Genomic DNA, 12,521 nt, shown 5'->3' on the forward strand with positions numbered 1-12,521 from the left:
CTATGCCATTACAAAAGTGCACATCTAAAGACACCATAATTAGCAAAGTCGTGATCAATGGCAAGTTATTTACATTACTGGCCAGTGATGTCACTGGTAATATGTTTCAGTATTTCAGCGTTTCATGCACAAAACTTATTCGGTGCCTTCCTTTCGAGAAGCTATGGATTTTTGTTTTCGTCAGTAAAGTCCAGCGTCAACCCTCCAGCAATATAATTTACATACCTGAATCATGCCGTATGTCTTCTGATATTTACAGTACATTATAGGACGGTAGTGCTCCACGATATTGCATTAATCCTCAGTAGAATTCAATTTTATATAAGATCTGAATTTCGTTTCGTCTAAATCCCTTAAAATCACCAGTCGAAAAGTAGCGTAACAAGATACGGTCTATCGAATGGAAATGCAATTTAAAGCATATCCAACATTATGTAATAACCATTTTGGAAAATAAGCCTACTCTGCACAAAAAGATATTTAAACGTAAGTTTACTCAATTTGCCCCACTTGCACGTTCTAAAATGCTACCGAGGAAGGGGTGAAAATGATTTAATAATTCATTCAATCGATCAAATGTTAAAATAGCTTCACTAAAATAAAGACATTTTAACCTAACAGTATTCCAAATTATACATATTTTTATCCTATGGATGCACAGCAAAACTGTATGGTTTGATCATTTAATAGGTTATTGTTTAAAAGGTCGTGGGGGAGAAATAATCTGTTTTTAAAGTGTGTATTCCGAAACTGTCCAATTAGAACACAAAAGACCATTCATAAAGTGAAATTTCCATGCAATATTCCCAAGGGTGGTATCTTGCTGGTGTTGCTGCATAGCCATGCTTCAGTTTTTTTTAACCATATTTCTAAATAATCAGTATTATCAATTACATTATCATGATGCTTATTTCCATCCCACATGCAAATCACCATTTATTTCAAATCTTCTAATTGATGTTACCATAGTATATTTAGTGCAATCCATCTCTGACATTTTGATTTAGAAAAATCGTGCCCCCCTGTAAAAACTGGTTCCATTAAAATGCTGCGTGTGTGTCTATAGAATAATAAAGAGAAAAATAATTTCGCTTACATATTCTTGAATCGGAGGTCACCGAAGCGGACTGCGGACGGTTCCTTCCCTGGTCCCACAGTGAGAGTAGGCTATAGTCAATTTTAAAGTGTCATCGTTAGGCCGAACTTTTGACTTCAAAGGGAAGCCTCATTCACTCTAATAGTCGTGGCTCTCGAGGGAATCTGACCCTCGCGCTCCACTCCACCTTCGGTCCCATGGGATCTACCCTCTCCTATAGGTCCACGCGCAACAACTAGCGTCCACTTGGCACAGGCTCAGTTATATCTATTTAATCAAAATGATTGTTAAAGACAAGCATTTATCAACAAGCACATGGCCTATAATGACAGCAAATGCGCTACAATTAGAATGATTAAAGTCTAAATGGTGCCATCTGTACCGACAGTAAAATAGGCCTACATAGATATGGTCAGATGCGAATAAGCGAATAGGTCCTAACTCTTGATATGTTCACTGTAGCTGGAGCTTTTTGATTGATGGTGCTGCTGTATAATGCTGATGGGGCCTGCACTTGATTCGCCGGCCCTCTTTTTTTGCATGCCACTAGTTAACAGATTCAGAAGAATATTGTCGTGGAAATAGTCAGATAATTTGTTCTATGCCATATTTTCTTGAAAGAATAGCCTTTATACAACTAAATATAAATTCGAACACGGAATTTAGACATAATACAGCATGTGGACAATTTTATTCTAGAAAATCCTTTGAAACATATGTGGAAGTTTGTATTTTGAAATGAATAAAAAAAGCGAAAACAAGAAATAATTTCACACAGAAGGAATTAATTTAAATTAAACTCTATAGGCCTATTTTAAATCAAATGTCGCCTCTTCAGCGTGACAAAAGATTTCTGATGAAATAAATAAAAACCTAGGCCTATAATCTACTATAATAAAAATTCAACGTTTAAGAAAATACAGTTCAATTTCTCCAAAAACAGTCATTGATTGTTCCAATAGCCTACAAGCTGAGAGAAAGGTGTGGCATGTCACGGGAAGGCACGAGCTGTTCTGCAAACATTCCGCCGCTCGGGAGAACCAAGCCGCTTTTCACGGCAATAAAACCATAAACGCATTTTCATCACCGCTTCAGATTCAACGCGGCCTAACCTTTTCTCTGCACTGATTAAATCTACGGAATTAAAAACTTTGTCTGATGAACATATGGCTATTACTAATGAACGTTTGTCTTAAACTGGCAAACTAGTTTAAAGGGGAAATCGCGTTTTGCAACAATTCTATCCCGACAAGGAGGTGGTTGTCGGGATGGACGGCGCACATTTTCAGTTGAAGTATTAGGAGAGCAATGTCAAGCATTTTGCTCCGACTTCACATTTTATCGATCAGTTTTGCCATGTAACTAGTTTTGCCAGGGTGGAAGAGATCAGAACAGAGCTCAGAAGTGGTTGAGGATGATTGAGTGGTAGTTTTTTTTGTGTGCTTGTTTTCAACGTCACAATTAGAGAGAACATTGTTTCCATGGAAATTGTAAAAAAAAATCTGTCCTGTCATTCATTTTAGTGAGAGGATTTACTAAAATATTAATCGCAGCAAACAACGTTTTCAGCAAACAAAAATGCCGAGTTACTCGCTAATTAAAATTTGCTAAATCTAGATTAAAAGTATTGGTATCAAAATTAGGCCAATTTACAGCGAACACTATGGGCTATCGCTGCTCACAAATCAAATGAGCTCAAAGCAGTGCTACCCAAGGTTTCCAAAATTATTTAATATAACTGGGCCCTGTGTTTTTTTTTTTATCTTACCACCTGAAGAGAATGTGGTCATTCAAAGTAAAACTGTGGAATGCCAATTCATTTGCGGAAATAACCTGCAATTCAGCTATGTTACACTTAAATGACTACACTACATTATGTTTGTAGAACTGTCTGCATCCAGTCGTGCTTTGGGTTTATGAAAAAAATAATTGATTCGTTTTATTATAAAATAGTGTCCACAAACAATATTTTTTTTTATTTGATATTTTAAAATAAATTTTTACTCTTTTACTTATTTGGCTAAACGTTTTCTGACCCACAAACATAGTACATTAGAGGCAAACGTATTAATTTAATAGCCCTAAATGTCATTATTATCTATTTATTTTTACATTTTTCTCTACTGTAAATGATTGTATGTTTCTTGGTATAAATGTCTAAATTTTATAGGCTGAGAGAAATTAGCACTCATTGTACTTTGTATCATTATCTTGATGTTGTAGCCTCCTAGTTTGACTTGGCGTAGGTCAGGTCAGAGTAATATTTACTGTGTGTATAGGACTTGTGTTGTACCTTATCAGACCTGTGTTTTGTAGTTATTCCAATGATCTTCAGTATGCAATTATTGTATGTCGCTTGGATAAAATACTCTGCCAAATAAATGTAATTAATCCATGGGAAAATAAAGTATTCATTTATCTACCTATCTATAACATGTATTTTAAGTTGTATACAAACATGTCCCTTTTGTAAAAATAACTTGACAGCAAAGTACAAACATATCTAATAATATCATAAAACTTGTTATTTGACACTTTGAAGTGACACAAAATATGAATGGCCACATTCTCTTCCAATGGTAAGATGAAAGAAAGAAAAACAAAACAGGGCCAATTTACATGAAATGATTTAGGAAACATTGGGTAGCATTGCTTTGGAATAGAGCTTGTTTAATTAGGGTGAACAGAGATATTAATACACACATGGCTGTGCTACCCCATCGAGTCCCGATGTTGCATGTTTTGCAACATGCTCAAAATGACCTCAGTGAGACTTAATTACTGGTTTTGTTTTACTGAAAGTGCTTATCCACATGTACAACACACATTTGGCATCCAAATAAAAATATTTGGGATAATTTACTGCAAGTAGTGGAAAATCCAGATGTTAAGAGAGACAAATTGGATCTGCTTGAGGAGCCTGTTCTGTGTTCTCTAGAAACTGTAACAGTTTAGTAGTTGTAGTTTCACTACAAATATGTTGCTAGAATATAGTATTGGGCCTAAGGAACTGAGAAATGTTGTTATAAACTTAAATTTGGCAAAAACGGTGTCTCTCGGGTGCCTGAAATGAAATGTGGCATTTTTGCAACACTGGGTCTCACTGGATTAAAGATGGTAAACTACCTGTTCAGACCCCATTTGGGCAACGTACCATGTCAAAAGTATTGCTTTGGCATCGACAAAATCAAATGAATGCATTTCAGAAATTAGTTTGCCACAAACATTAAACAGCTTTAACCGATAGTTTTTGGCAATTTATTTTATTAATTAGCAAGCAAGCTAGCTTCCACACAACAAATATGGTGACCACATTTCAAAAAACATGTTCAAATAGCATCACACTTCCTGTGCACTTCTTTATATGTCCATTTTGCCTGTGGGTCTGAGTATCCTGCAATTGGTTACTTTCATCAGACAACATTGATCAGGTTTTGTAATTGGCAGACGCAGCTAGATGTCCAATGAGGAGAATTATTGATAATGGTACTGGAGCATTTGTGATGACAAAATCACCAGGAAAAAGCAGCAAAATAACCCAGGTTTGGGGCTTCATTGTGTGAAATTCTCTGAATTCTGTGTTTACATGAGGTCAAAATGCACAGAAGTTAATGTTCTTAGGGGCTGAGAGTCCGTAGTGATTATGATTATCTGTGGGAAACCCTGAGGAGTGCCAGACTCTGCTGTATAGGTATGGAGCATGCCCTGCTAAGCCATAACTTGGCGAATGGCATACCTGTCATCCCAATTCATGCTTGGTCCTCATTTCAAGACGTTACAACCAGCTACACACAAAATGCGTTACAACGCCACCCTGGAAACAAGGGTCTCCTAAGCAAATAAATAATGCAAGAAGCAGTGAAGTGCTGATTGGCCCAGATTTTAAATGTGTTGCATCCTCCGAGAGAGAATGAAGACACTGCCAGAACATTGACCTATGCATTCTGGGCCTGAGTTCAGACATTATCCCATGTTCATAGTTATAATAAAACACGCTCACCTTTATCACTGCAGGGACACTGGTGCAGAGGAAGTTATACAGGGCAGACATTCAACTTTGAGGCAGGGCGAGTCCACAAGGGGCCTGTGGCCCAAATGCAGTCCAACACTGATATACTCTTGTCCTTAGTGAAAAGAAAAGTGTTCAGGTGCATAAAAACTGTGCGATTATTTCCAGCGTTACATCTATAGTGTCAGCCTGCCTAAACTCTGTAAGAGTTGACTTAACACTGAACATTTTACTAGTGACAGTCATAAAAGATAACTGGGTTTTTTTTTTTTTAGAATCCATCTACAGTTTACACACATGTACATATAAATCTTATTCATTTAATCAATTCATTTTCTGAAGTGTTGTAGGACTAATGATTAATTTGAAAAGAGGCTACATTACATGTTTAATGATTCAGTATATATGTGCTAAATCGTTAGGGTCCTCCTAATCGAAGAAAGTGTGGTCACCTGGTCATTTTTGCAAAATGCAGAGTTCAGTGGCAGAGAAGGTGGTAATGTTATAAGGTTGGCGCAAGGAAAGAGAGCGCGAACACGAAATAAAGTGAACGACCATTTGCACCCTTCCTGCTCGCGGGTTCCAGGCAAAAACAATAAACTAAAACAACAAGCTAAAATAATAAAGACAAGAGCCGTCGCCATCAGCCCCTCCAACTTTCCAGAAGGGGATTACTTTCTTGGTCTTTCCTCCTTCTCTTTTCTATAGGCTACGCAACTCCAAAATAAAACGAAGCGAAACTCATAAACGCGCTCTCAGTGTTAGCTCCCGGTCTCGGCTCCTAAAACGTGGAGAGCAGCACACCTTTAGGCACCTGGGCTGATTAGTTAACGCAACCCAGGTGCGTGTGCTCTCTCCACAAGTCGGCGCAACCGAGACCAATCCGCCTCTCCGGCGGACCGAATTCTGCATGTTCTTAACAACTTCAATTGATCAAGATATCAGCTGTAACCTAAAGGAGCTCATGCAGTGGGTCTCCAGGGCAGAGTTTAAGTTTTATAAAAATGTTGTGACTTTGGACTGGCTCACCAAAGGGCTTGTTGTTCTCCTTGACTCATAGCTGCATGTTTTTATTGGTAAAAATAGATCCTGCAGGGGCTCTCATTTTGCAACAGCTAAGGAACTGACTCAATTGCTGTTCATTTAATTGTAGATAATCTGCATTTTCAGACAGTTTAAATACTGTACATCAGGAGTAGCCTACAGTACAATGGCCATACAAAAATAAAAAAATGGCCAATGTGTTGTACCCCTGATGTACAGTATTGGCCAATGTGGGTGCGGGTGTTTGGTTTTGCCCTGCAATAAGACACCCAATTTAACTTCTTAAGACAGAAGACTAAGATTAGATCCTCAATTGAATCAGGTGCTGTAGTCCATCCATCATCTATAGCTGCTTACCTTGGGCAGGGTCGAAGGGGGTGCTGGAGGGCGTGCAGGAACACACCCTGGACAGGTCGCCGGTCTATTGCACACACACCATTCACTCACACGCTCATACCTATGGGCAATTTAGAGTCTCCAATTAGCCTACGTGCATGTCTTTGGAGGAAACCAGAGTACCCAGAGGAAACTCATGCGGGGAGAACATGCAAACTGAAAGGCCCAGGCCGGTTTCAAGCCCAAGACCTTCTTGTTTTGAGATGACAGTGCTGCTCCCTGCTCCACCGTGCCGCGCTAGCTGTTGTAGTGCTCGGCTAAAACAAAAACCTGCACCCACACCAGTCCTTTTCAGATAAGATTGAGCACCCCAGCTGTACATTGTAGACATTCCAGCCCCCCTCCAGGATCAGAGTTCAACTCTGCTTACAGAACCAAGAATTTTATTCCTGACATATCTGGCATGCAGCAGTCATCGCAAGCTAAATCTAAAGGGTCTTTTTCCCCCTGTTTTTCAGTATATCCCATAACATGCCTTATTGTTTTGCATTATTAAGTGATCCATACAAGAACTCAGGCAATATTATTATAGTTGGAGTGCTCTCTAAATGTGAGTCAATCCATCATTTTCTCTCAGATGTTTCCAGTAGGAAAATACTCAGTGGTACATAACCAACTTTCTGAACCAGCTGTAGTTGCTACGGCAATGTCTATAAGATAACCAAAATATTATGTGTTCCGGTCCTTGACCTCACTACTATAAAATGCACAGAAACATGTTGGTGCTGGAGTGCCCACACTATCCGGTTTTACAGTTCGGAAGTGATATAGCTCACATTTACCTCAGGAAATAGGGCTCTATCAAAATAGCAGGAAAAAAGCTATAAACACAAAAAAGCAACCACCGTCACAATTACTTCCATTCATGTTTGACGGAAGCTGATCGCCATTTCCCTCCGAAGGTTCACGCGGCTCCGAGCTGGTTGTGGAATTTACGAGGTGGCCAGCGATGCCATGTATGAACTATTTACACACCTAACATACAGCTGCCTAGATGGGCAAACATTTCACGGGAAAGAGTAAATATTCTTCAGACAGGAGCCACCTTTGGGACTTCATTAGACTCTGGTTGAACATTTCTACTGTAACTTCAAATAGTAGCTTAATATAAACGAATAGGCCTGAACCAGGCATTAATTATCCCATATAACTACACGATGGAACATGTAAATGAATATATCACAAGGCAACCCAATTAGATGCTTTTTCCTCATTTTCATACCATACACCTCTCAAATTCACATCCATTACTGTTACCATTAAATAATAATAATGTATAGTGAAAGGAATGTGTTCTCTAGAGTGCCTGTTGCTATCCACTGATTCTTCACTCCATGGTCCACCAGCTGAGCTGCAGTCTTTCAGTGTCAGATGAGGTCTTTGTAGTACCACATAAGATGCATGTATGTTTCACATATAAACTATGCAACAGGTAAAAATAAATAAAAAAAAACAAGTAAACAAAAAAAATGCCTTAAATTTGGGTTGCCCCTGTGAATCATCATTACGACCATTACATTATAGTACACCAGACAACATATTTTCTTCTTAGGCTTAAGGACCCTGTTTCCCCTACATTAAATGGATAATAATTAAATTTACGAACAACCAAAACATTTCCGATAGACTAATGTTAGAGAGAATCCCAATAGCCAATAACCTTAAAATTGTTCTTTTTTATCCAATGAAATGGATAGAAATTGTATACTAAATTCCTTCTGATGATGTTAAATGTGATCACAAGTTCCAAGTGAAGCATTACTGTGTCGGTGCATTAACACGATTAACACACACAGTTCAGCAGTCAGAGAATGAAGGGAGAGCCCAGGGGAGTTCAGTTTGCCATCGTAGCTTTCCGCAAGCATGTTTATTACAAAAAGGAGTTACAGCGTTTCCCATCCACTCTAGCAAAATGAACCATACACAGACATGAATGCACTTTAGAATGTTGACTAGCAGGAGCCAGAATGGCGCCTCTCCAACTTAAATGGCACACATCGCTGTAAGATAATCAAACATAACACTAATTGCAGGTGCTGAGGTTAAATAGCTAAGAGTTCAAGGCCTTGTTCTTGAATAATAATTTAATTATCTGCAGTATTGAGTTCCTTGCTTTCGCAGTTTAAATTAGGCTAGAAACATAGTGTTCGGCATTTAGTGTTAATGTATTGCCATTTTAAATGCATTTTGGCAGCGCTTCATTGCACTTTAAATATTTATATACAAATAACAGTTTCTTCCGCTCCAGAGTACAGTGATATGCTTTTAACTCCACATCGCAGGTCAGTTTCCAGAAATCGACAGTACATTCAGCAACCCTTCCCAACCAATCAAAACACAGTGTTACTGTTACATAAGTGTGTTAAACCGTTAGTTTATCTTACAACGCAAAGTCTTTCCATCACTTCTTTTTTTTTTTTTTTTTTTTTAATTTCGCGAACCTTTCCAGGTATGGCATCAGTAAAATAAAATAAAATAATAACAATAATAATCTGATAACATTATTCACAAGAAATAAAATACAAGACGATTACACAAGGCCATCGGCATTCCAACCTCGCTCGATATTAAAACGATCTTTTCTTTTTTTTCCTACAGAATATTTTACATCTCATGACGTTTCTTAAGATGACGAACGCACATGTAGTCCCCGCGCCTGATTGGCCGGGGGCGTGGCGACGGGCCCCCCCTGACTATCTCTTGGAGGCCTTTGCCGGTTTGCTAGCGGGCGGGGGCCTCCTCTGGGGCGTGGGGATTTTGGAGGGTTTGCCGCCGCGCGCGCGGAGCGAGGGGCGGGCTCTCTCGCGCGCGGACTCGGGCGGGGCCTCGGACGTGTCAGAGCACACCGACTGGATGTCGGAGATGTCGAAGTCGGAGGCGTCGCTGCCCCTCCGGCTGCTCCCGCGGCTGCCAGCTTTGCTTCCGGGCCGGCTGGGGGTCGTCTTGGGCTCTGGGGGACACAAGAGACGGCGGGGGCGGATTAGCGTAGCCGCAATGCTACAAGGTACGCGGACCAAAAAAAGCACACATAACATGGAACATAGCATTAGCCTCCCTCCCTAAATGACACTCTGACACCTGTGTGTCTCCCATCAATCAGGATTCAATACCAGATTATAGGATAGCAGACTCAAGATTCAGACATGCTACCTGACAGCCCCCAGCATTAGTCACCATTCACCCTCAATCTTGCTGTATTGAAGACCAGCTAACATTTCTGTCTGTTTTAACCACCTAAGGACTGGAAAGCAATATAGCTAACGTTGGGCTGTGGGAAGTACTGTACACACTCTCCCTAATGCCTCCACTCTTTCTGAAAGCTCTGTTCTCAGATCCATCACTCCACTTTGCTGGTTTGCTGTCAGTAATCCCCCGCTTTTCTCTTCTTTCACCCCAGCCCTCCCCCGGTACTTCTCTCCATTCTCTCTCTCTCTCTCTGCAATAATCTTGTCTCACTTCACATGTTCATATTTGAGTACTACCAATGGCACAAAATGAGCACATTTTTTTCAAAACCACAGTGTGAGTATGTGCACACGTATAATATATACATGTGAGTAGGTGTCCGTATATATTAGACAATGAACATGGAGCTCATATTATCTTCAATATGAATACAATGAAATGGTGAAGAGTGAAAGTGACCTTTGACCTCACCTACGACATGTGACCTGGCTTTGGTCACCGCGGCTGATATGAGGGCACCCTCCTCTCCGGACTGGAACCCCTTCCCCGAAAGATAGCCGGGGAGGCGGAGCTTGCTGCCCTGTATGGGCGTGGTCTGTGGGGAACGGACACGGACAGCGTCACAGAGAGTTTGAGGGCAGGGGGTGAGGGGTGAGGAAGTGTGGGGCGGAGGATGGAGGGAAGGAGGAAGAGCAGGATGGAGGGAGTGGGAAGGAGGGAGAGAGGGAGGGAAACGGGGTGGGGAGGAGTGCGTGGGAAGGAGGGGCAGTGGAGTGTGTGAGTATGGCGCTGTACGCTGTGCGTACGCCTGCGCGGGTCATTCTGAGAGGAACGCACTGCCCAGGCCATCAGTCTACACCCGAATCACGCTCAGCGCTAACAGCGCTAGCCGTATTCACACAACGGGACGTTTAGAAATGGTTCACTATGCACTGCAATAAGCCGGCTTCCTAAAACTTCAATGAGGGGCACTAAAGAGCATTTTTATGTGTGACAAATACCAGCGAAATGATGGCTAGTGATGGCAGAGTGAGGTTTTATTAGCCCCAAAATGGGTGAGGCTATCAGGTGCCACCTGTGGATCAGATATGAACCAATCAGGGTTTTTCTAAGGTTGGGATGTGAACCAATCATAGGGTTTTGCTATGGAGGGATGTGAACCAATCATAGGGTTTTGCTATGGAGGGATGTGAACCAATCATAGGGGTTTTCTGTGGAGGGATGTGAACCAATCATAGGGATTGCTATGGAGGGATGTGAACCAATCATAGAAATTGCTATGGAGGGATGTGAACCAATCATACGGTTTTGCTATGGAGGGATGTGAACCAATCATAGGGTTTTGCTATGAAGGGATGTGAACCAATCATAGGGTTTTGCTATGAAGGCATGTGAATCAATCATCGGGTTTTGCTATGGAGGGATGTGATCCAATCATAGAGTTTGCTATGAAGGATTGGCAACCAATCACAGGATTTTGCTAGGGAGGGATGTGAAACAATCATAGGGTTTTGCCAAGGAGGGATGTGAACCAATCATAGGGTTTTGCTAGAGAGGGAAAATACTTTGTATTGATTCAGATGAGGCTGGGTTATTGGAAGCACAAAGAAGCTCCACCCATGATGGCGTTCTCCAATCAGCAAGCACCTTCGTAGCCGTGATATTCCCAAACAGTCAGAATGTATTAGTCAGTCAACAGCATCGAGTGACATTAGTTTGTGAAAAGGACAGAATTTAAAAGGAACAGTGCCACGTTCAGACAGTGAAGCCAATGAGTGCAGTTTAACGTCAACAGACAGGACAGTGATGATTTAAGATGAGCTGTAGCCCCAAGACAGACACTTCATTCTTAGTAGAGGTCAGTTTACACTTCAGTACACGAGAAGCTTCAAACAGTGCTCTACCAGTTAGTGCTTCAAAGCCCACAACCCAACTGAAACCGACCAAAAATCACTTAAAGGTATGAGATACCCGGACGGCACTCATTTACACATTTAAGGACACCACGTACACAGTTTAGTGTACCAAATTTAAGGAATATTATGCTCACAGACTACATGTCAATCACAGACTTTATTTCTCGCTGTGTGACTTATCAGTGTAGCCGTGCGTAGAGCGTGTCTGGATCCAGACAGTTCTTTCAGCAGTAGCTGCGTGGCGGATTTCAGTTGGACAGTGGGGTATGGGGTTAAAGCGCTTTCCTGTGAGCTCTGTCGCGGGGGGGCGAGGGGGGCGAGGGGGGGGGGGTCTTTCACTATACCTCTGAGGACGACCCCTGGCTTTCAAAGGAGTCGGAGGTCTTTAACGGACTGCAGGGTTTGCTGTTTGTCAGCCAGGGTTTATCATAATTGCGGGTCAAATGTTGGGATGTCTGTGAGGGACAATGGTGAAATAAAAAAAGGAACACACGCACACACACACACACACACACGTACAATGTACACACACACAAACACACAAACACAAACACAGGGTGTTTAGATGGGTACAAATGAAAAAGGAATGTATAATACAGTCACATAAACAATAATGGGGAGAGAGGGATAATGAAAGGGTGAATGGGCACAGACTAGCATGGAGGAATGACCATAATAAATAATAAGGCTGTGGTTTATAGGGGAATATTAAAAATGACATACATACCGTGACCACCAGAGAATGCTGTGATTTGTGATTTTACCATAAAATGAGACAACCGTAAACTGCTCTTACTTCATGTGATATGGGAGCATTCTAACTAAAGCCCTGGCCACACAAAAAACAGCAAGAATAACTAACTTCAATGATAAA

At 41.1% G+C, this 12,521-nt stretch overlaps 2 protein-coding genes across 31 annotated transcripts in view; both read right to left on the reverse strand.

The window, feature by feature from the left end:
* Positions 1-5,892, reverse strand: part of col21a1 (collagen, type XXI, alpha 1) — a 107,695-nt gene extending 101,803 nt beyond the window's left edge. Inside the window, exons 1-3 of the mRNA XM_064318171.1 lie at positions 5,558-5,892; positions 5,097-5,220; positions 1,097-1,167 (exon numbers count right to left, since the gene is read on the reverse strand). The gene's annotated coding sequence lies outside the window, so the exon portion shown is untranslated. The remainder of the gene's footprint in view (positions 1-1,096; positions 1,168-5,096; positions 5,221-5,557) is intronic.
* A 2,486-nt stretch (positions 5,893-8,378) lies between these two features.
* dst (dystonin) overlaps positions 8,379-12,521 on the reverse strand; it is a 207,711-nt gene continuing 203,568 nt past the window's right edge. For 25 of the 30 annotated variants that reach the window (XM_064317859.1, XM_064317867.1, XM_064317858.1 and 22 more), the window contains 3 exons: positions 11,992-12,102; positions 10,203-10,326; positions 8,379-9,495 (listed from right to left, as the gene is read on the reverse strand). In XM_064317859.1, the coding sequence (XP_064173929.1) occupies positions 9,239-9,495; positions 10,203-10,326; positions 11,992-12,102 (492 nt within the window). In that variant the 3' untranslated portion in view covers positions 8,379-9,238. The remainder of the gene's footprint in view (positions 9,496-10,202; positions 10,327-11,991; positions 12,103-12,521) is intronic. The other 5 variants (XM_064317870.1, XM_064317864.1, XM_064317863.1 and 2 more) reach the window with 1 other exon arrangement.

The sequence above is a fragment of the Anguilla rostrata genome, chromosome 18 (genome assembly GCF_018555375.3).
Source record: "Anguilla rostrata isolate EN2019 chromosome 18, ASM1855537v3, whole genome shotgun sequence".
NCBI lineage: Eukaryota > Metazoa > Chordata > Actinopteri > Anguilliformes > Anguillidae > Anguilla > Anguilla rostrata.